This window comes from Haemorhous mexicanus, chromosome 9 (genome assembly GCF_027477595.1).
Source record: "Haemorhous mexicanus isolate bHaeMex1 chromosome 9, bHaeMex1.pri, whole genome shotgun sequence".
In the NCBI taxonomy this organism is placed as follows: domain Eukaryota; kingdom Metazoa; phylum Chordata; class Aves; order Passeriformes; family Fringillidae; genus Haemorhous; species Haemorhous mexicanus.
In genome coordinates, this window is record NC_082349.1 from 16,822,898 (window position 1) to 16,848,140 (window position 25,243).

The following is a 25,243-nucleotide window of genomic DNA, read 5'->3' on the forward strand; positions in this document are numbered from 1 at the left end:
ACAATGCATAAATCTAACAGAATAAAGATGGCAGCCATACCACCTCAGGAGTATGTCTAGTATCTCAAGATGCTGGGTGTTCTGCCTCTATATTATATCAGCATACTGAGCTGTTCCTAGAATATACACATAGCAATGTGTATCATACATAGTATAAAATTTGAGAAGTTTTAAGTAACATTTTCAGATACAGGTCAGTTCATTCTGATCTACAGCTGTTCACAGTTAAACCACCGCCCACCTCCAGCTCCAAAGTACCTCAGCTGTGTACTGCAGCTATAAGCATATGTAGACACAGTTCTAGGTCCTTGTGCACCATTATTGGGACAGTTAAAAGGTAAATATTCAGGTCTTCCCCTCTGCTTACTCCAGTCAATAAAGATGCTGTGGTCACAGTTTGTCTTGAAATACACAAACTTGCCAACGTTAGCAGAACAGCCATGGCACTGTGGTGCTTGGTGCTGCCCCCTTTGTATACCCAGCTTCACTGGAAGGTTTTTGCAGTTTGTACTAAAGTGGGTTTTAGTTCCCATATTAATGATTTAAAATTTGTGTTGGTGTGTCTTTGCAAGATTCACTGGTATTTTATGGACTGAAGTCTTGAAAGCATCTAGAGTTACAAAATTAAAGATAAAATGATAAAGCATAAGCTTCTTCTGCCCAGAGAATGGTTCTGGTGAGCATTCCTTTCAGCATTTACGACACCCATTCCAAAAACTTGTGAAATTCCCAGGGGAGTTTTTCACAATCTGCAAAAATGCTTTAAGCATGCTTGAGGAATGAAGAAGAAAAGGCCTGACATTTATTTTGCAGGGACTACTGTACAATTTAAGGTCCTTTTTCTCTGCTGCTAGAGTTCTCTTCTGTAAAGCTTTAAACATTTACACCCAGTTAAACAGTATAACTCTGCTGCTCCTCTAATTTACTGATGCTGGAAATGTAAAACCTAGTTAATGTAACAGCCCTTTAGAGGAAAAACACAGGTGCAAAGAAAAGGAGATTGTTGATGGGAAAATCCCTGGGAAACCACAATGATGAACACAGAAACATTAAAATGGGAGTATCATTTAAAGCACTGTCCAGGTGCTTTATGTGTGCCTATCCCTGATGTCTCAACTTCATGCAAGAAATTTACTGAGTTTTTAGATAAGTAAAATGGACTTTACTTTAAAATGTTTAGGAAAAAAGTACAATAAGAGAAGTAAAATTCAGTTAGAACCACTTCTACAAAGTGCTGTTTTAATTAAAGTCAATGAAGGCATTTTATATTTCACTGGAATTGTCTAATAGGAGTAAATGCTTATTGCCTTGTGAAGCAGGGGTTGAATTTGAGACAAATCAAAAAGCTTGTAATTGAGTTCAGTGGGAGCAAAATCAAACCATGAGCATATATATAATTCTTAATTTACGTGATCTGCAGAGAAGCAAACTGAGTTTGCCCAGAGATGAGTAAAATAATTTTTAAAATATATTTGAACAATGGATGGTCAGATTTTATCTTTTAACCATAATATGCACAAAGAAGGTACTCCCTGCTAGCTTGCATAGGATGAATTTGATTGTGATCTGAATTTGCAGTAAGAGTTTTTGTGTTAAATATTTCTCTGAATTGTTGCTTTTTCAAGTGTTACTGCATAATTTATCAGTGTCCTGCTAGGTCACATTGAATAGAGCTTTCAGGCCATTTTAATGTGGATAACCATAAATTCCAAGTTCTTTTTAAGTAATGTGTTAGCCAGTAGAAACTGCCCTCAGGTACTGTGCTGATGCAATGCATTAAAGAACCAAAGACACAGACCAGGATAATAAATATCAGCAAATCTGTTTGCATGTTTGAATTGTAGCTAGAAATGTTACAGTTACTTTTCTTTGATCAACTTTAGATAACAAAGAGGGTAAGTTCAGTTAAAACTCCGTCTGGGAAGACAAATATTTGTTGTCTGATTCCTTTAAATCAAAAGGATTCATAATTATTAAGTTTTTTCTGTATCCCAAGTGCTAGGCCATCCACACTCAACCTAAAACCTCAACTTAGCAGTTTTATTCAAGAATTTATTAAATCTTTCAGTGACCTATGATCTTTTTGTCTTTTCAGCTTCTCCAGTAAAGCCTTTTTTCCTTCAGGACTGCAGTACATAATGACACAGCTGAAAAAATATAGTAAAAGCTATTGAAAACTTTAAAACCTTACTACCTAACTTCAGGCAAAACTGAACCAATAGAGATTTCTATTTCTGCTGTAGTTTCAAAGGCACATATAATATTAAGAATTATAAACCCCAGCAATTATTTAAATAAGGGAAATAATGACATGATTGGATCCCTGTGTAAAAGCTTAGTAACTGAACAGAAGCTGTTTTACAATCAGCAATTCTTTAGGTAATTGCTTGGCAACAGGCTAATTTCTGTTTCTGTTTCAAGAACCACAAGAATGCTGCTTCCCGTCTGATGGAGAGTGACCGGCTGATCAATAGCCTGCCCCCAGTGAAATGGACAGAGACAGCTGTGGCTTTGGCAGCACGGCTGCATGAGGAATGTGTAACCTTTATCGTTGCAAACTTCCTACACATAGTACAAAGTGAAGGCTTCTCTGTTTTGTTGCAGGTAAAAGTGCCCTCAAGTTCTTATATGCTTCCAAATAAATTGAATTATATCATATTTTGGAAAGATCAGGCTGCTAAATTACCAAAATAGTCTCAGCTTTTGCTTTGAATTACAATTCTATGAAAAAAAGAAAAAGAAAAAAACCACCAAAACTAAGAGTCTGGGGGTGGGTTTTTTCAGGTTTGTTTTAAAGCATATAAATGCTTTGATACACAGTGCTAATACTGCATTCAGATTATGTGCTTCAGTTAAGCAAAAGTTCCAGTTGGTTTAGTGGGACAGTTTCTGTGTTGCTTCAAAAAAGCATTCAGACCCCTGGAAAAACAGCCCGGATTTACAAGATTATGAGTATGAGCAGTGTATTCAAACTTCTGCTGATTTCTGTGGTCAGTTCTCTGGTGAGAACTTACCTAGTCACCCAGACAGGTCATTTCTCCTGTGAAATATGTTTTTAAATATGTACAGAGGAGTGAAAAAAATAAAGAGGGCAATGTTAAAACAATTTGCCTTTGGATCCAGAGTTGCGTGGGGCTGTAAATTCATCACAGTGTGCTTGTCCCTAAAATTTCTGTTAACGAGTGAGGCCTCAGGATAGGAGGCCTGGAGAGGGGTGGGGTTGTGGGATGGATACAAAAGAAGATGCTCAGCTTTGGAATACCTCCTGCACAGCTTGATAGCAGATCCCCTCTGCTCGGTAATGCTTTTGCATACAAAGTACACGCTTTTGTTTTAAAAGACTGCCTTTTTTTGTTTCCTCAGGCACAGGCAATGAGCAGCAAACCTGACCTCCTAGAACTAATTTTCAATGCAATTGAAAAAAGCATTAATAATGAAAATAGCTGCTTTCTTCTTGTAGCAGTGGATATGTTGCTGGACTCTGCAAATGTGAAGGAGATGGTAGGTTCTTAAATGTGCAGTGCTTGTAGAAAAACTATTCTGGTACAGTTTCATGCCATGGTTCAAATCAGATGATATGGTGTGAGCTCAGATGGCTCAGTCATGCAGCTGGGGTCAGACAGAAAAGCATCTGCATAAATCCAAGGTCCTTTTGGAAGTACAGAAAACGTAGGCATTTGTTGACTTTAAAGAGAAACCTCATCCTGGCAATAAAAAAATTCCTGTGTATTACTGAAAATGTAAGTCCTATGGGCAACACTGCCCTATCGATCTTTTCTATCACTTTAAATTTGTGATAAGAGAAAAACTTAGCAAAATGTTCCATTACCTAAAACTTACAGGGGAAGAGAGTTTATTCTCTTCCTTCCTAAATATTTCCCCTGCTTTTTGTGAAGCTTTTTTTTTAAACTGTCCTCTAAAGCAAGGACTGACACTTAATCCAGTGTGTGTTTTTTGGATTGGGTGGAGGTGTCAACCTCCATGTGTGTAACATACCATGTATATTCACAGAATCTAAATAACGACATTTAAGCTGTGCTTGGCTAATTCTGGGAACAATTCATAAATAGTATGACAAAGAATAAAAAATAAATGAAACATTAATTACTGCAATCTGCTGCTATTATAGATTTACTTGGTCAAAGCAATGAAAATTTAATCAAATACATTATTTTTCCCTGGAGTATTTGACCTTGTTGTGACACAGCTGATGGTGAAGAGCTATTATGGGGTTCATTTAAAAAAAAGAAAAGGAAAAAAAGAGCAGTGAGAGCAATGTAGTGTTAACTAGTGCTGTAATTTGTAGGTTTTAAACTGTAGAAAAAATCACTGTGGTGGGCAATAATCCTTCAAAAACAGCATCTCCATCTACCAGACCGTTATAAAATATAAGTGATGACATCATTGATCTAGCTTAGGGAGTAAGTAGATTCTGAAAGGAATAATGACTGGTTGCTATGACAATATGCCCCTCGCCAGCTGCTGATTTGTTACTTGAACACAGGGTTTTACGTGCAAGATCCAGGCGCTGCGTGATAAGCTCTGGGTCTTCCTGGTTCAGTCTTTTTATGCTGTTCGTCACACAGAAGGCTGGAAGCTGATGAGGCCAGACCATCAACAGAAAATACAAGCAGGTATGTCTGGCATCAAACGGCATTAGAAATTTTTAGCAATCTGTTCAGTGGATACAATGCAGATGGAATTGTGGAGCCTGATACAAACTGAAGCAAAATTTGTGCTGCTTTGTGTTTTGAAGTGGTGTTTTAGAATAGAAGCATGATGGCACGCTTAGGTAGTTTCAAACATGGGAATCAGTAAGTCTTTTTCTGTGAAGAGGCTTCCCTGGTTTTCTTTTTAGGAGTATATATAATAGAACCCCTCCACCATCATGTAGATGGATTCTTTTCTTATTTACAGCTACTCTAAATTACTGAAAACACTGCAGTAGGATTAAAAACCTGATCTGCCTCATTTTTAAGGAGATAAGAGCTGTGGATGAATTAAATTTGCACAAAGCAGATTATCCATTCCCTGAACTCCGTTTCTGTCCTTTATCATTTTCTCCATGATGTATAAATACTGCTCGTCTCTTGCATAATGCTCATCCTGTGCACTGGGAGCAAATGCAGATAGCTGGGCTGCTCGGCTGGCTGGCATTGTGATCTTGTGTGTGCTGCTGCAGAGAGCCCCTAAGGAGCTGCATGGTGTGCTCTCAACATTTTAACAGACAGCACTTCCAGCAAAAAGGAGTTTTTGTTCTGAATGCTCCTTTGTTTTGAAGTACATGAGTATTCTGAGGATGTGGAACTGATGATGGAGTTCAGGTTCTGGTTTAATATTAGCTTTGACAGTACAGTGTTGTAAAAGAAAAGAATGTTAAATACTGCTCTGAATTCAAATCACTTTTGATTCAAAGGAGATGTGAACATTTTTATATCCCTAAAGACATTAGCAGCAATTTCATAATTATATACCTAGAGGTAGATGCAAATTTTATTCTACAATTACATGCTGAAAGATGCAGTGACAGTCTTTCGAAGCATGATTTAGGAATGTAGTCAAGTAATATCTCATACTACTCTGTACAACAGGGATAGGATTTCTTCTTGATTATAAAATCCTTCAGAAGTGGAGGAGTTGCCTTTAGAAAAAAGGGTGGGTTGTTCTCATTTGGGGTGGTTTACTTTTAAGGTGCTTGTGTCCCTATTGTGAATGATGTTTTGGCCACTTTACACTAGTGCTTTCAATAGAAAAAAATATTTAAAATTAAGGTGTGTCTTAATTTTCCAAACTCCATATTGCCAAAAATTATTTTGTTTTCTTTTAGGTTAAATTCTGACTAAAGTTGCATATATTTTATATATGAAAAGGCTGAAATGTTTGCATGAATTATCTGGTTTTAATCAGAGGCAAAGCAATCCTACAATATTGCTAGACAAATTTTAATCTTCAGGTGAAATGCATGTAGGATAACTTAGATCAACTTTCATCTTAAAGATTACTGCTGGTGGCTTTGCTCCTAGAAATTTAGCCTATATAGATTTAGAAGGCTATAACAGAGGAGGGAAAATGCCAAATAAGAGAGATGATATTGTGGTTTTTTTCATTTACAGCCTGTCTTGTGTTTTCTTAGGCACAGGTTTATAAGGATTTTGTCTTAATATATTGGTATGTATTAATATGCAAAGTCATTGCAAGAAAAAGGATTAGATCCCTGGGGTGCCATTTTCAGCATACCTTTTGTGTGATTTTTAGAGACTTAAATAAAAATTTGTTTTAGTATCTTTAGCAAGAATTGAGGAGAATTTTTGTATTATACATACAAAAACTGTTTCCATGTATAGTACCTCAGAATATGAGGCACTGAATGCCTACATTTTTTAATATATTTTTTGCAAAACCTTTTTTCCAGTTGAAATATGAATACAGACATAAATGAAACCTATCGATTCTGGGTCTGTACCGTGTCTATAAATATCCCTTTTGTGTTCTACAAGTGCAATTGATTCAAAAGCTTTGTTGAAAACTGCTTTCCTCCCAGAGTACATCAGATGAAAAAAAAGGCATTCACTGCCTGAAAACTCCACATGACAATCACAGGGATAATTCTCATGACATTACGCTGCATGCTATCTAAAGAGGCACTATGACCTTACTGTGTACATTTAGGTGTTTTGGCTTTGCCAGTTTTGAAAACTAATATCATTTACTTTAATGTAATTATTCTTTTCTTTATCGAGTATAAATAAATACCTTAAAATTAACAATACACTTAAAAGCTGTTAGTACTCTAAATTTGAAGGTATCTTTTTGTAAATTTTGTACACTTTTAAAGGTCTCAGTGCACTGCTGGCTATAAATGAAAGGAGCTTGAATAAACAAAAGTCTTACTATGGACATGGGGAAACAGAAGAGTTAAGTAACTTGCTTATGGCCATGTGATGTCATTGTAGATCCCACATTTTTTGTTCCAAACATAAAACCATGTATTTCCACTTAACATTTGCCATGTCACCAAAAAGTAGCCCTTCTAGAGTAAATCAGGACCCAAAGAAGTGCTTTCTGATTTCACATGATGTTAACTGAGTAGGCTGGCTTGATTTCTATCCCCCTTTTTTCCTGCCAAACAGTGAAGAAACTGCTTGTTCCTTTTACAGCTGCATTTGACAAGGGTGATGACCGAAGACTTGGTAAAAAACCTGTATTCACCAGTTCTCAGGTAAACATTTATATCCAAACGTTTAAAACATTCAGATAATTGCAAACAAAAGTATTTTCAATATTTGTTTAAATTGATACTTATTTTCCATATTGTTTAATGGAACTTGTTTTTGAAAAATCTATATTTTCTTGTAAACTGTTTCTGCAGAATCAGTAATGACTACTGGAAACATCTTAGGACTTAGACTGTGTTCTGCGACATTTTCAAACAGATAAGCTCAAATAAAAGGCAGGAATTTGCGTTCAGAACCTCACATTCCTCTCTTGCTACATAATGAAACTCATCTGTTTCCCAGAGCAAATGGTTTGCTACTGAGCTAATCAATCTCTGCTATTATTACAAGCCACCACAACACTGAGTCTGTTACACTCCCTGCTCTTAAAACTCTTCTATTGAAACTCACACTCAAAACTACATCATTAATTTGTAAAAAACCAGTATGGGTTTGACATGATTTGACAGGCTTGCATACACTGCAATGACACTGGTATCACAGAGATTCCCTTTTGTGCACTTAATTCTCCATGTTTGAGTTCCTCTTTACCTGAGAGAATCAATATTGACATTTCTGTGTGGATGCACTTTTTGGTAATGGTTAAAACCATCCTGTAAAATCATATATTACAAGTATGTTTTGTTTGGGTTTTTTTCTAATGCCATTTTTTTTCCTAGCTAAATAAAACTACATCTGTTGGTATAAGGAACACTTCCGGGGCAGAACACAGCAAGAAAGATTGCTGGGGAGATTCTTCCACTAATCAGGATAAAATGAAATCTGATGGATTAGGAGCATCTGGACATGCATCCACCAATAGAAACACTGTTAATAAGACTTCAAAGCATGAGGATGTAAAGGGGAAAGATGGCAAAAAATTAGTTTCCAAGATTACTAAGGATTCCAAACCTGGAGAAAAAGCTACTTTGCCAAAGGCTAGAGCTGTTATAAAGACAAAAATAGAAAATAATGGAAATGTGAAGGCTGAAAGCATGCTTACCAAGCAAGATATAGAAAAGACATCATCTGCAAGTGGACAAAAAAATTCAGGAAGCAGCAAAGGACTAAAGAACCATGAAGGAAAAGTTGCAGGTGCTAGACCTAAAGTGCTGACAGTAACTTCAAGCATGCAGAACAAAACAAAGCCATTGAAAAAAACCACAGGGAAGGAATCTCCCTCCTTGGTGACTGTTGCAGCAACTTCCAGCAAGTCAGCAAATTCAAACATGGATATCCAGACTGCGGGTGAACAGACAGAGGAACCCAAAGAGGACAAATCGGTAGAGGAAGGGAAAAAACAGACTGGTAATTTTTTTTAATTCTTTCTTTAAAGTCCTCTTCTGACTGGTCTCAGGCTGGTCATACACTGAAAACCAGCCAGGGAAGCTCTAAGGCAATCTACCATAAATTGATAAGAGTTACAGTCTTCCCCTGTAAATGAGTATAAACTGACTTTTTGGTCAATTAATAGCCATCTAAAACAGTAAACATTTTACAACTTTAGCATGTATGATCTTCTCAATAACTGATCTTCATATATTAGATTTTTTTCGGTACTTATGTGCAGTGCATTTCCCTCTGTAATTAACTTTGAATTTACTCTACAGTAGTGAAAACAAAGGTATCTGTGAAGGTATCAAATGGAGTCACCACCAAAAAGAAAAAGACTGAGCTTGAGGCTAATGCCACAACAAGCAGGTATGTTACAAAGCAATATGCTGCTTCATAGAAGTGTGCATGAGTGTATGAGTTTGGGAAGAAAGGTTTCAGGTGAACTATTAAGCTTACCATTAGGATGTTATTTGCAAAACAATTTGAGTTAGCTATTGGCAACATTGCTGTAAAGATAAAACTGGTTTGGCTTTTGTGTCGGACTGCTGCATGTTAATAATTTTTAAATTGTTATAGGTCATTCAGAATTCTGCATACTGGAACAGTTAATGACTACACAAGGTGTTGTAAATGTACCATTTCTGGAATACTTTAGATTAAACTGGATAGGAGGGAGCTGAAGTGACATTGTGAAATGGGTCATTATATACACACGTTTGTATATAAATTAAAAATATAGATATATATTTAATTTTTATTTTCAAAAAGTTTACTTGCATTTAGGTTGCATTTCCAATGTTTATATATGTGTGCACATTGAAACACATATATTTCTTCTTTAAATATAATTAAACATTGCTAGATCTAAGCCTGGAAATAATGGATGTAATGATTTCTTTGCAGTCTGACAAAAAAACCAACAGGAAAAGGGTGTAATGATCAAAATGTACAAGCTGTTCCGAAGAAGAAAGGGAATGTGAGTATGAGTTCTGCAGTACAGCAAAAGACTCAAAACACACCTACCAATTCTCCCAAGAACCAAGGTAAGGTTTAAATGATCTGCCACTATTACGCAAAGCTTTGAGATTTGTTTGGTTTTTTGCGCGAGTATTTGGAAAAATCTTCTGGAGAATTCTGGGTTTTTTCCATATTTCACTTTGGTGACAGTCCTAAACTGTAAAATGCAAATTAATGTGTCAACTTCAAAATACTTAAAAGACAAGTCTTCACTGCCAGTCGGTGTTTTCTTCTGCTTGTTTAATCTGCATTGCAGAGTCTTCCATTTGCTGATCCCCTGCACTTCTGCATTTGGAACCATTTGAACTGAGCTCAACTGAACTTCTGTAGGTCGAGCATCTGTAATAAGCCTCAAAGATCTGGACTGCAGACTGCTTTATGCCTCCCTAATTAGGTGTTTTCCTGTCTCCCCTTCTCAGTAGTGCTGTTTGGGGCTGATACTGGCCTCAAACAAATACTCAATTTCAACAGCTACTGATAGCAGGGGTAGGAAATGACACTGTAGAACACAGAGAGGAAACACTTGTTTAGAAGGATATAAGGTGTTAAGGATGGCGCTTCAATATTCAAGTTTTATTATCTGAAATGCACTGTGATACAGAAGACACAGGTTCTGTCAATTTGTGGTCATTAAAGATCTTGCAGTATTTTCTGACTGAGCAGGGACATTAACTCTGGTATTCTAATCACATTATAACTAATGTGATTATCTTCTGCCTCTGTTCATTTCCTCTACAATATAAATTGAATACAGTACTCATTACTTCCTGTGCTAAGCTGCTGTTTATTGTTTGTATGCTTTAGAGAGCTGCTGCTTTCTTCTTTAGGGATGACTGCTTCAGTTACAGGCTGAAGTGATTCCTGTAGGTATATTCTATGAACTGCTTTAAAGGTGCCAAGACGGTATTTTTGTCTACTATTTGTTATTTCAAATCTTAATTCTTTAACAAGCCTTAAATCCCTTAAGTACATTAAAAGTTGAGTAACTTGTTTCTTAACATAAACAAACATTAACATAAAATTGGTGAATATACTGTGACTGGCACATACAACCTTCATAGTCTTTTTTACTGTTTGTTAGGACCTCAGGGGGAATCACCAAATTCACTAAAATCAGGAATGTCTCCAAAACATAATGAAGAAAAAAATGTGTTACAAAACCTGGTTCAGACAACACTCCCAGAAAAACATCCTTCAGCTAAGAAGAAGAGTATTAAACAATCACAAACACCTGTAACAAAAGCCACTTCAAAAATAACACCTAAGACTCTGGCTTCAGCAAAGAATGCTGAGATTACAAATAGTAAAGACCCAAAACAGAAAACAGCTGTATTAAAATCTCAGTCCTCTGCCCAAAAGCATTCAAGGAGTGATTCTCCTGTTGTCCAGAAGAATATGCACACCTCTGAGCACAGAAGTTCAGGACAGAAACTTGAGAAAAACACGGCTGATGCTGTGGCAGGTCAGCTTCATGACAATAATGAATGCTATTCTGCAAATGAGTCTTCAAAACCTGCCACAGAAAGTAGCAGTGACAATAAATTGCTGGAGTCCTGTCAATCCAATAAACAAAAATTACCAGATTCTTCTGAAACTGTGCAATACAAAATACAATCCGAATCTTCTCCTCCTCAAATTGCAGAAGAAACTACTTATAAACTGAATGTTTCAATACAAAATGACAGGGAAACAAGACAAATCTGTGGAGATCAGACTGGAATTAGAAAGACTGAAGATCCAGGGAAAGATGATAATACAGCTGAATTTCACTGTCATGCACAGTCTTCCAATGATGGATATTCAGACTTTTCTGAGGAAACCAATCAAAAGGCTATTGTTTTAGGAGAACTGGTGAAAGATTCAAAAGCAGCAAAAGTCTGTAATGAACAGAGTGATAAAATAAACTCTGAAACAGGTCATAACTATGGTGAAAGTGCTTTGTCAAGCTTTTCCCAAGTAACCAATAAAGAGGATGAGACATCATCTCAGATCCATGTGGAAGGATTTCTTACAGTTGATGAAGTGTGTGATACATCAGCCTTGACTGAATATAAATCAGTTACAACAGATTTAGATGATGCTTCAGAATGTTCCACAGAACAAATAACAGAAAAGTATTCACCTAATTACACAGAGCTTATAGAGCCTATGGAAATGCCAGAAAACCATGAAAATGCAGAAATTCCATTTGTGGACCATTGGAGTACTGGTGCTGTAGATCCAAAAGAGAGCCCTGAATCAGATACTGGCAGTGCAACCACATCCTCTGATGATATAAAACCAAGATCAGAAGATTATGATGCTGGAGGCTCTCAGGACGATGAGGGATCCAATGAAAGAGGAATTTCTAAATGCAGTACTATGTTATGTCATGATTTTCTTGGAAGAAGCAGCAGTGACACAAGTACACCTGAGGAATTAAAAATTTATGATAGCAGCCTAAGAATAGAAGTGAAAATGAAAAAAGAGGGTTCTGATCTCTTTCGTGTTAATTCAACAAGTGATGATGAAATACCAAGAAAAATTTGGTCCCATCAAGACAGTTCCCGGACCACAACTAGAGAAAGCAAAAGTTCTACTTTTGGTAATGCTCAGTTTACTCAGGAAGCAGACCAAGTTTCTTCTTCTGCCGATGAAACAGAAGATGACAGATCTGAAGCAGAGAACGTTGCAGAAAACTTTCCCCCATCAAATGTTCCTACTCAACAGTTCCAAGGAATTGATAATTTAGCTTTTGAGGATGCAGCAGAAAATGATACTGCAAGTCAGGAGTTTTCTAAAACTAAAAATTTCAAACGATCTGTTTTACTTTCAGTAGATGAATGTGATGAATTGGGAGCCGACGATAAAGTGGAAACTCACACTTCACGTCAGCACTCAATAGATTCTCTTACTCCTTCAGAAGTATTTGACAGTGTTTCTCAAGAGCACCATGGAAATACATTTTATTCAAGATACTCATTGGAAACTGAAGAGGGATTCCTGGATGGCAAACAGCAAAAGGATAGAGACAATAGAACGGATAGAAGTGGAAGTTCTGTCCTGCATCTTCAAGGTACTGAAATCCCAGGAAAGGAGAATCAAGGTGCTTCAATGACTGAACAAAACTGCCCAGAGAAAGTATTTTCAGCAGGTAGTCCACATCCAGGAGAAAACCAGCAAGTAAATATGAAGAATGAGGTGGCTGGTGAATTTCATCAGTGCAATAAGTACTTAGACAATGATGCAAAATCTCAAGAAAGACCATGTCATCTGGATCTTCAGCAGAGAGAAACTAATTCTGACGTGCAAAAGAGCAGCTCTGCAAAACCTGTAGATGCCAGTAAGAATCAGAAGCTGACTCAGGAAAGTCAAGTGAGAGACAGTCAACCAGCAACTACTGAATGCGATAATACTGATTTACTTCCAGGTAATGTACAGAAATAGAAACATTCAGTCATTCAAAACCAAATTAATAGGGAAAGCTTTGGCAATTTGTCTGGGATTGAATCCTGAACTGAAGTAATTTTGGCTGAAACAGTATTTAAATATTTTTAAGTATTTCACTTGGGTAGAGAAATGCTTGTCTGTTTGAAGTATCCGTCAGTACCCTGCTGTTCAATGAGAAACCTGACTACAAGAAAAGAGATTTCCTGTAATGCTAAAAGAAAGATTGGATGCAGTTGTCTGTACTTCAGTTATTTTTGATCCAATCTAACATTGACAGCATCAGCTTTTGATGGAATCTTAGTATTTGTTTTGTCTGCTTGACAACATATAGTATGTCTGAATGGGATGTGCAATAACTAAAGTAATAACTTGAACTAAAGCGCACTGAACTGTTTACCTGAACAGCTATATGCATTATTGTTGTAATTTATTTATATATTATATACAAATTTGCATCATTCTCCCACTGAATATAACTGAATATTTGCCATATATACCAGTGGGAGTAGGTTTGAACTCTGCTTTAGAGCTTATAAGATGTCTAAAATTCTAAATTTTACCAGTAAAAGCTTATTTCCTAAAGAGAGATTATACTTAGAACTGATGCTTATATACAAAAAAGTTCTAACTTGATTCATGTAGCTAGATGAATACTTGTCTAGTTTTGTGTTTTGTCTTCTTTATATCAATACTCCAGTCTGTTTATCCCATCAAAAATATACAATAGTGTTGATTACAACTATTGTGTATTCGAGAGTAATGAAACACTGATGATGATCTATGTTCAGCCAGACCACAGAACAAGAAGACATTAAAAGTTGTACTATTTTTTTTTAAGTTTGCTTGCCCTTGCCTGCAGCTGCCCTTGCATGTGCAGTGTAGAAATAAGCCTGTGGATAAAAAATTTTGGTTTTAATTCTCTTCTAAGCTGACATAGCTTAAGTCACCATTCAGTAATCATTCTCTATTAATCCCCTCTATGCACCTCCTGGTCTAAATTTAATTTATGTAGTAAATGAGAAATTTCATGTGCATTAAGTGTATATTTACATTGTCATTTTCTGTATCAGAAACTTAATTATGGAGGTTATTGTTAATTACCAGTGGTGATTGCTGCTTTAACTTAATTTATAAATCATACTTTGTTTTTATATAGGAAATAAATGCCTCAAATTTTGTCAATTTTGTATAACCCTCCACCCCCCCTTTTTTAACCTGATTGGATTGTCCTTCCTGAATGAATTAAATTTTGTTCTACACAGCCCTGAGGGGAGGATCATCTACAATTTTTACATTGTACAGTATTGTGAATTATTTCAGGAGACATAGATGATTATGACACAATGGCACAAACCTGCATGTATGAACATCGGCCTTCAAAAACCCTTTCTCCAATATATGAGATGGATGTTGGAGAAGCAATTGAGCAGAGGATGGATTCAGAAACAGCAGATCTAGAGATGGATTTTGAAGATCAACAGTTTGCAGAACAGGACTGGACTCTACTCAGGCAATTGCTATCTGAGCAGGACTCACATATAGATTTCAAAAACTCTGTTCCTGAAGACCTTAACTTAGCACAATGTCTTATCAATCAGACACTGTTTCTGGCTCGAGATGGTTCGAATCCTCAGGGTACCTCACAGGTTGACACATTCAGCAGGTGGACTGAACTCATGTCTCCTCTTGACGACTCCTCAGCAAGCATTACAGTGGCAAGCTTTTCATCTGAAGACTGTTCATCCCCTCAAGGGGAATGGACAATTCTTGAACTGGAAACCCATCATTAAGGTTTCAGCTGTTTGCAACTGAACTCCAACCCATTCCCCAAATCTATTTTTGATGAGTTGTTTCCATACCATAATGAAATACTGCATCAGTCAAGAACGAGCAATTCTTGATACTTAGGCAATCTTTCTGATAAAATGAGGTAAATATGTTAACTTATCATCTAGATTTAATCACAAGTACAATAATTTTTCAAGACTTAAATGTATGTCTTTTCTAAAAATGAACTTGAGCATGTATTTTCTAGAATTGTTAGAAAAACTAGATAACATGAAAGAAAAGTCTGGGTTTCTGCCCTTCCTTTTATCTTCTTTTTTGACATTTAATGTTCTCATTGATCAAAAATTTAAAGATGAATGCACTATAGTAGACCTATTCCTCTCCTTCTCTCCCCAATATGGTGACTTCATTTTACAACAATAAAGATTCAGAATGGTTGTGTCAAAAGGTGATGTGTGCCAACACTACTTTAAATGACAGGAAAACAGTCAAAGAAAATGTTTCAATCTGAATCTGCCTTGGACCTTGTTAATATGAGCAGCTTGTTCCATCTGTTTCTTCCAGATTTGATTTTTGTATTTTGGTTTGTTTTGTTTAGAAGTTTCCAATAAATTTTTTTAATTGCCTTTTCTTCAAATATAAGACTTCACAGGGTCTGTGCTGTACGAAGACCACTGTTTCTTTCATGAAAATGCACATATTGAAGTAAATATTTTAAATGGCATAGTGCATGAATTCAAAGGAGTTGGTAGAATGTTGCTCCTGCTCTAAGAAACAGCATGTCTGATGTCTCCAAAAGTACACCTGAATCTGAAGTTGTGGTCAGTGTTACATCTGAAGTCTGATGTTAACTACAATTACCTTCAGGCATTAATTAATTACACTTGCACGTTCTCATGCTGAAGTATAGCAAGATTCTCAGGAATTTGGTTTTGTGTGTTTTCATAGATGCCACATTTTTAGGAGTGGTAATAGGATTATTGCATCTTTGTTATTATCTCTAGTGTAGCTTTTATAAATTGAGACTAAATGTGGCAATAACCTTTCTTTTGACTCAGAGTGAAATAGGATATATAGATAATTTTGCTGCTTTTGGCTCTTTGGGTGTGGATAGGACTGATCATTGTCTTTTCTGATTGACAGGGGAGGAAGGAGTGAGAAATTTCTTGTAATTCTTCCCTAGTCAGAGCTCCTGAAACATACAGGGCTTTCTTCCCTGCAAAGGTTGGACCCCCTTAAGATATCTGCATTATGGAAACAGTAGTGCTAGTTTTTCACACAGCTTAAAATCTCAAAAGGACATATTCTACCTCCTCTTAGTCATTAACAGAAGTGCCTTCAGGAGTGAGTGCCATATAGGAGTAAAAGGCTAACTAACATTCTATTCTGGTTGAAACTACAGAAGTACACAACTTAAGCTGACTGTAACCACTGATAACACAGTCAGTTCTGCAAGCTTTTGCACAATTCCAGCAGTGCACCTTAACTTGACAATCTTCATTTCTTTTTGTTCACAGTCAGAAACTCAGTTCTGTGGAAATATGAACTTGCCCTAGTGTATGATTAAAGAAGTTACAACTTTGGATTTGATAGAATAAAAATCTTTGAGGTAAAATAATTTATCTAGCACAGCACTTTGTTCAATTTCTGATACATAAGTAAAAGTAATTTTTATTCTCAAAATGAATGGAGGAAGAAATTTATCTTGTTCTTTAATGTCAAGGTAAGGGAAAAAAGGGAAAACCTTCCTTTCTCTTTATGTCAGTGGAAGATTCTAAACTTGTGGAAGATGTTCAGTCTCATCATAAAAATCTTTCATCTGCTCTTTTAGCAGCAGGATAAATAGTCTGAGATATTGTAATTCAAACTATTATAAATGTAATACTCTTTATTTAACCCAGTCTTCCTATTGAGGGAGTTAAAATCACCTTTAGAAATGCAAAACATCAAGAAAACCTATTTTTCACCTTCAGCATTTACAAGGTACATCAGTAGGTGATAAACTTTTGGATAAAATAGAGAACTATAGTACTGGCCATAGTAAAAGATGAAGCTCAAGAGAAGCTCTTAGAGAAGGCCAAGGAATAGTGGTTTTTAATGTCTGCTTAAAGCACTACAGTAAAAGTTGTCTACCAAAAAGTTTAATCAGCTTTAAAATCCTGATGATATTCTGACAGTGGGCATTCTCATGTTAAAATAAGATGAAGTGATGGAAAGGAAAAGTGACAGAAAGTGAAAGAAGGGATCCTTTTGCCTATTTTTCACTTTGCCCCTATTTTTAACTTTTTACTGAATTAAGAACATGACACTGAAAATTGACACAAAATTTCAAGTGTATTGTATGAAATACAATAGCATATAGGGTTTTTTAATTGTGGGTTTTGTCTTTGCATTTACTTTTTTTATTTGCTCATTTGCTTTAAATTAGCTTCTCTCTTCAAGTCCTCAGTGCTGTTGTTGCAATTCCTTTAACAGTTTTGCATCAGCCTGCTGATTAGGATATGGTATTGTTCACTTGGTACAGAGGCAGCCATAGAATTCAGCTTCCCACAGCCAGATAGTGTCTGTAGGAGTAGCAGGAATAGAAAGTGGTATTGTTTTTAATTCGCGTTACTAGAGCGCCTGTGAGGCTTAATCAGACCAGCATCCCACTGGCTAGACATTGTACAAACAAAGAGCAAAAACAAAGACTGCCCACAGAGTGGTTAGAATCCAAGATAAGACAAAAGACAAAAAAAATTGCACATGAATGGAAAAGTAAAATGAGAGTGTCAATATTTGTCTAGCTGATTAGCAATGGTTTCAGCACATCATCAGTTTAAACAGTCATTTTTTCTCCTGTATGCATTAGGTGAAGGGGAAACTTTAGGGTGAGATTTGAAGGCTAGATAACAAGGGAGCTGGAAGAATGTATATTCCTGACCAGCCTTATGTGCTGCCTAAACTGTTTGACCCTGACCTCATTCAGGGGAATGTTCAAGCTTTAAGCCAGGTGTAGGTAGCTATTTGTTTAATAGTATCAGTCACCTGAATTCTTTGGAGTCCTTCTCATACCTCCTGGCAGTGAGTTTATCACTGTATTTGCCTCTTCTCCAAAACAGGAGAGAATGGATAAAGGTTTGTTTGAAAACTTGATAGAGAAATGGGCTCCAAGTGAATAGGGATTATGAGGTCCTGAAAGACCTCTAAAGCAAAGACAAGGTAGATAGATACATCTGAGGAAACAGTGAAGGGGTGTCAGTGAGGAAACCAAAAAGATGGCATAGTCAGAATACTACCCTTGCAGTGGTATTTGGAATAGGAGCACTGAAATTGCTTTGTCAAAGCCTGAGAAAACCAGGCTGCAGTTAACAGGTGCAAGTGACAGCTTACCTGAGATTGTACTGCGAATGGGCAAAGATGTCTGTATCCTACAGAGAGTAATGCCACATTTAGTAAACTATCCGTGAAATTTAGAGAGGACTTGGCAATCAGTCTCAGATAATGACCCTGATTTGGGCTACCTTGAATGACATGTTATGAAAGTGAAAAATAAGGAAAGATGTTTTACAGGTATTAAGTTAAAAAAAGACTAGACCTCCAAAAGTGGTATCTGTAGGCATAATTACTTTTTTTCCCACTTGGAAAGTCAGAGTCTAATCTGGACTGGAGAAGCAGCTCTGCAGGGTTTTTACATACAGATAATAGCTAATATTATATTTGTGGAGTAAGTCACCAACAGACATACTGCAGACAGAAAAGGGAAGGCCAGACACTTGGAACCATACAGGAAAGGCAGGAGGAGAAAGTTCTTCCAAATAATCTGTTAAAATAAATTAGGGAAGCAAAGGAAATGAAAAGATGGAGGCAGGAGTCAAATGAGGATGAGGGGATTTAAGGAAAACTGCACCACTGGCTTCACTGAACATAGCCCCCAAGGCAGATGAGTATAAAATACCAGTTTTGAGGTTGATTAGGAAAGTATTCCTAGGGGCTATGGTCACAATGAGAGATTGGCCCACAGAGCCAAAGGCAACAGACAGCAGTTTGGTAGAGCCTGACAGAACTGCAGGAAGGAAACCAAGCCTAACCACTAAGAGAAAAACAAGTTAAGAAAGGCAGATCAGTTAATAATATATTTTGGTTTGCTTTTTCAATGCATGAGATTATACCATGTTTATGTAGTGTAGCAAAAGAAATGCAGAGGCTGAGACATACAGTGAAGATCAGAAGAGATAAGTAAGCATGAAATGACATCAGCAGGCAGTCTGGACTGCTACAAGGGATCAGATAAGTGCATAAAAAACCCAGACATCTGCTTTTGTGGTATAGGGGTAATGGAAAGGACACTTCATAAATTCTTACATTTTTCCCTTAGAAAATCTTCCTCCAGAATCAAAGAATTACAGAAAAATCATAGCAATACAAGAAAATGTAGGCTTGAACTGACCTCCAAAGGTCTGTAGTCCAACCTCCTACTAAAAGCAGGCGTAACTTCAAAGTTAGATGGGGTACTTAGGACCTCATCAACGTCCATAGCATATAAAATGATAATAAAGTCAGCAGGCAGAAACACAATGCTCATGGGAAACAGATATTTGAGATTAAACTATTCTCACTACAATAAAACTACTCTGTGTGTCATTGGAAAATATTAATAATTGAGTACAAGAAATATGGCTAGCTTGCAATATTTTTAAGATCTGGATGATATGTGACTGAACTGTACATGTTTAATAATCTTCTAACATACTTTTTAAGGTTTTTAAATATTTCAAAATAATATTCAATTTTTGAGCTGGCAAATTTTATTACTATTTTGGAAGAACTAGGGCTAGAGAACTTCCTATGTTTCTCCCAAAGACTGTCCCTAGGATGTGTTCTCCTAGCATTGTCTATCAGTTTGTTTCAGGGAATATGATTAAAAAAAAAAAATCACATACGTGTTCTAGGTTCATACTGTAGGAGACTATTTTATATATATTTCAATATATATTATTGCCATCTGGAAAATAAGTAGCATGCTAATTCTACTTTGCTCCAGAAAACCTAAACCTTTGCATGAAGGAATTAAGAACTGCTCTTATGTTGTTCATCTGCTGCTGAGAACCAAGATATTTAGGAATTTATTATTTTGCTTTTACTGATGTCAAAAAAAACCCTCCTGCTGACCTCAGCTGAATGAGGTTAAGGACTTGTCTATAATAATGCATGTACTAAAAATGCTATTTTTCCAATATATATATTTCGTAGTTTTCTAGTTCTATTCTACTAATAACATTGTAGAATTGTAGGTATGACAAATTGCAGCTAGAAATACTTCAATTTAGGAGTCATAATTGTATGCATTCTGTTAATATTTCATTACTGGGGTGATTTAACATTTTTACATTGATGGATGACATTCTTGCCAGGACTACATAGGAACTGAGGACAAAAGATAAAATGAGAAGTATTGCAGCTTTATTACAACTGATGATTGTCTGGAAATGGGCTTTTAGATCTGAAATCAAATATAATTAGAAGCTTTCATCTTTTGCAGAAAACCCATTCTGATTTTCATCCTTCTCTCTTGAACAAAAGCTATATGTGATTTTTTTTTTTAAATAAGCTTTAATGTTCAACTTTGGAAAAATGACAGCTCAAATGTCTTCTTCAGCTAATTTAAAACCTAGCTTCTTCCCATTGACAACTACTGTGTGTTTAAAGAAGCTAAACCTGTAACAGAGAAAAGGGATATATCTAAGAACTGGGTATCAGCTGGGGAATACTGTTTGGAAATTTTTTTTAGAACTTTGTTTTTTCACAATTGATAACTAAAACCAGAAGAAGCTATATAGAGCAGGCATGCACACCTATTTCTTGCATTTGACCTTCCTTTCATACTTCTCTTTGCAGTTTGCACTGTGCACTCCATTAAGCCACAGTTCTGCAAACACAGAAGTGAATCCACAGCCACATCTGCAGATTGGCTTTCAGCTTAGCATTCTCTTTTCAGAGAGGGTAATGGAGCTGACACTGGGGGCAGGCACTGTGCACACTTGTGTTTTTATACAGTACTCAACTTAATGAGGTTCTAATCCTGATGAACCATCTAGATGCAGTTAAAGTGTGAAATAATTAATAATGGAATTCCATTAAATTCCTTCCCTGTTCTCCTTAAATGATTGCTCAGAAGACTGTCCAGTTAGAGAAATCAAAGTCCTAAGAACCTAACTTTTTGCATTACATGCATCTTTCTCTACTGCGCTGTAAAATAGGAATACATGTCTTCAATAGCTCAAACCTTAATATCTGGAGGTGCTGACTATAACTCAGTAACTAGATACATTTAACAAGGACACTGATGGTCAAAATAGAGTTTGTACACTTAGAGATCATGACTGTTAGCTGGACTAGAGTGTGTATTCTGAGGAACCTGAACAGAAGTTCACATGCACAAATTTGGGACTCAGCCCAATTGCCCAGGTAGTCCATCATACTTTGAATTTATGCACTTGATGACAGTGACTACTCCTTCTCAGCTCCCACCTAAGTTAGTGTGAGTGGTACTAGATGCATGCTTATGAAGATCACGTTAGTTATGTGTCTAGACAGAGAGACTAGTTACTGGAGTAAAAATTTTGGCCCATGTACCTTAAATAAAACCTATAAAACCTTTTTGAAACTGATCTCACCAACTTACTTTAACCTACAATATCCTCACCTATGCAATCCTTAATGTAGGAATTATTACAATTTTCCTACAGTTGTGCTTAATGAAATAATTTTCATTCTTCACTTTTTTTTAATAACCCTTTTTTGAGTGTGGAATGACATCCTCCCAGTAGAGTTGTATCAGTGTGCTTAAGATCAATACAGATAGGACAAACTCTGGGTGTACATGCCAGATTCAGTGTAAGTAGTGTAAAAGCTTTTTGTGACTTTCATAAAATGAAGTAATATCCACAAACAAGAAACCCACCTCTAAGTCAAACTTCCTGCCTATAACAAAATCTCCTCCTGTATCTGTAGAGAAAAAAAAAAAAAACTTCAATCTCTATTTTTTGGATTACCACGTAACCAAGATTGTCATGTATCTGGATTATCTAGTAACCAAGATTAATCCAATATATGTATAATGGGATGCATATGAAGAAAGGTTTGAGTCATTACCTGTAGTCCATGGCTTTATGGTCCTGGAGTATTTTGACCATTCAGTCCTGTGGAGGGAAGGGGAGGGTGTTAAACTCTCAAACCAAATGCTTGCATGTTTCCCACCTGCTTGCTTTCCACACTTAGATAACAAGCTGGGGCCTAAGTAATCCTATTTTGAAATGAATTCTTGTCAACATAGTGTTCTGTTTCAAGAATATCTGTATGGTTGCATAGTCCCACAACCCTTCTTCCCCATGCTACATACTCAAGGCTCTTTGTAGTTTTCTGTATGACAGAAAATAATAAATCCTATGTGTAAGTTCAATGCTGAGTCACTGTACTTCATTCAACTTGTGGAATGCTGACATGAATTTTTAGTGTGCTCTGTAAATGGTAAAAAAAAAATTACTTTCCTTTTCCATCTTTATTGAACCTTCACTCCTTTTTCTCCTTTAAAGGAAAATATTGATTTTTCTTTGATTCTGTCACCAGAGAACAGGACAGTTGGTATGTCTGTGAAGATCAACAATCAGTTTTCATATAAAAATACATAGAGGAAGATACCTATGTAACAGTCCCACAAAATCAAACAATGGAGCTGATGTAGAACATACAGGATAGGGGCCAGGAGAACACAGAGACACACTAATTGGATTATAGATTTTGCCTTGTCATAAATTACTTATTCATTCAAATGCTTATGCCATTATCTTTATCATAGGGGAGTTCTAATCACAAGATCTTTCTATTCTTGCCTAAGTGGGGTTCTGTACTCTGCTTCCAGGAAATATTTGATATGCTGCCAGACTCAGCCCTGTCTGTCTCTCTCCTGCAACTTTACCTTTATGTGAAATGCACCATGTAGCTATGTGGGAAAGAAATGCTTCTGAGATTTAAAGCTAAGACAAGCCAAATGGCAGAAATGGTCACAGCAGAGATAACAGTAAGTCAGAAAATAACTTCAGCTCATCAGACAGCTTTCCTCAGAAGTCCTTTTTGGGAAAGGAAACTACGGTGGAGAAGAATGCTCTGAAGAACACACAATTTAGAAAAATCTATTTTCCTTGAGTCCGAGCTCTACTTAATTAGTGTTCTGACACTCAGGCTCAAAAAAAAGAGAAAGCCAAGTCGTGAAATACTCAAATGGTCTTGCAGAACAAACTTGTACCAGAATTGTCCCTTGGGCAGAGTCCCAGGGGCTCAGCATGTCCCACTGCACCAGACTTGTACCAGACAAGCATTAGGCCAGGGAGCTCTCACACAGGAGACAGTGCAGGGTCCAGGGTCCATTCCACTCAGAACTTTCTGTCTCAGAATTAGCCCTATTTTTATTTCAAAAACCAGCCACTATCAAATGTAAGTGACAAGCAGAAATACTTTCTAGTATAAATATTTGCCAACTGTAATTAACACACATAATTTACATGAGGAAATGTATAACAACTGGAAGCAAAATACTGATAGGAAGCGTCTTCTGTTAAGATCTGGGTTTTTCTCATTGTCCCACACTTACCCATCATTGTACTTTGATGCTTTTCAAGTGATGTTCTGAGTTTGGGGGTGTCCAACTTCATGCACAGTAAGTGACTATCAGGGGAAAAAAGGTAGCTATTATCAGGAGCCTAAATCCAGTATTTGTATTTCTTTGTAATTACATTTTTAAAAATACATAAATGAAGTTAGTTTCTTCTATTCTAAAATGCCCTAAGAAGTGAGTAAAAATGTTATAAATAAGAAGCTTGACTATGCCAATATTCAAGCAGCAATCAATTTATTAATTAATGTGGTAAAGTATGAACAACACAGCGCTGGGTAGAGTGGGGGCAGTTTCCCTCCAACTGCACACCGATAGTTGGGGCTTACAGGTATTTATAGGGGTACTCATCAGCTTTCTCAGCAGTTTCTATTCCAAGTTTTTACATCACAATTCTATACACTATCGTGATTTAGTTTTTCTCAGGATGCATCCCAAAAAGGAGTAACCCCCCCGCCCCGGATGGTAGTAGTAATTTCCAAAATATTAGTCCGTGTTTCTGCAAGAATGAAGATGAATCCCATCTGGTGAAGTCCAGCTCCCCAGACGTGGGTCCACCTTTTAATTACAATGACCATAAATCTCATAACAATGATGTCCAGCTTCACTTGGTCGAAACCACAAATCCTTGAGATGATGTTCATCTTCCTTTCTCAAGCTGTTTTTCTCTGTTTTGTTATGGCGTGAGATAAGCATATTTCCTTTATATATATTCCAAAGCTATAGTTTCAAGGATACAAGCAATAAACTAAAATTATACTTCAAAAGGTTATTATTGCAGCACTCTTTAAGGCCTGACTACAAGCAAAAAGCAGCATCCTTAACACTTTAATTCAAATGCTCCTAAATCAGCCAAGGTTAATGGCAAACAAAAGATAGGTTCAAAGGCCTTCAACTATGCTTTACTTTCCTCAGTTATTATTAGAACTCACAACTGTCCCATTGTCGGACTCCACACATATTACAATCACAAATACACACATTGCCTGTATGTACTCGACACGAAACACAGCTTCGTATTTCACAAAAAGCTTTTACTAAAATATCTGATTTTTGGGAAAAAATACCAGTTTCAGAAGACAGTATGAGAAGCTAGACTCATGCCTGGCTAAAGAGCAGAGCTGGGTACCAGTGCTTTTAAAGGTTCAGCATCCCAGCTCTTCTTGACCATGTGGAAGTGTTATTTCCTCCTACATGATTAAAAAAAACCTCAACACACTCAGCATTGCTTTTTCACTGAAAGTGGTGCTGTCTCTTGTAAGAAATCATGCCTGAGTTAGTGCACTACAACAGCCTCTCGCTTTTGCATTTTTATCCTGTGAAATTTCTATGTTTATATAACTTCTATAGAAAATAACTTGGCCTGTTCTTACCCACAAACAGCGGCAGAACTGGCTGCCCATTACGAGCATTCCCTCGAGCCGCAGAGCTGCTCCTGAGGGCTCCTCCTGAGGTGTGAGGGCTGAGGCTGTGTGAGGGCTCCTCCTGAGGCCTGAGGTGTGAGGGCTGAGGCTGTGTGAGGGCTCCTCCTGAGGGGGGGGGCGGGCTGTGTGAGGGCTCCTGAGGGTGGGGCTGAGGGCTCCTCCTGAGGGGGGGGCTGAGGCTGTGTGAGGGCTCCTCCTGAGGCGTGAGGGCTGAGGCCGACGCCTGAGGGTGAGGCTGAGGGCGGGCCCCGCTGCCTCCCCACCGCCCGGCCCCCGCTTTGCTTTGCCCCACTCCGCAGGCGCCGTCCCAGGCCGGGTTCGTGGCGGTGTAGTCCCCGGCTGGCATGGGGACCAGCTGGCCCAAAGGCTGAGGGGAACCTCCCGGC

At 37.2% G+C, this 25,243-nt stretch overlaps 1 protein-coding gene across 1 annotated transcript in view; it reads left to right on the forward strand.

The window, feature by feature from the left end:
- Positions 1-22,224, forward strand: part of BTBD8 (BTB domain containing 8) — a 37,923-nt gene extending 15,699 nt beyond the window's left edge. The window contains exons 10-18 of the mRNA XM_059854224.1: positions 2,422-2,604; positions 3,364-3,501; positions 4,505-4,634; positions 7,158-7,219; positions 7,895-8,522; positions 8,825-8,915; positions 9,453-9,592; positions 10,648-12,975; positions 14,316-22,224. Coding sequence (XP_059710207.1) covers positions 2,422-2,604; positions 3,364-3,501; positions 4,505-4,634; positions 7,158-7,219; positions 7,895-8,522; positions 8,825-8,915; positions 9,453-9,592; positions 10,648-12,975; positions 14,316-14,785 — 4,170 coding nt within the window. The 3' untranslated portion in view covers positions 14,786-22,224. The remainder of the gene's footprint in view (positions 1-2,421; positions 2,605-3,363; positions 3,502-4,504; positions 4,635-7,157; positions 7,220-7,894; positions 8,523-8,824; positions 8,916-9,452; positions 9,593-10,647; positions 12,976-14,315) is intronic.
- Positions 22,225-25,243: the final 3,019 nt, after the last annotated feature.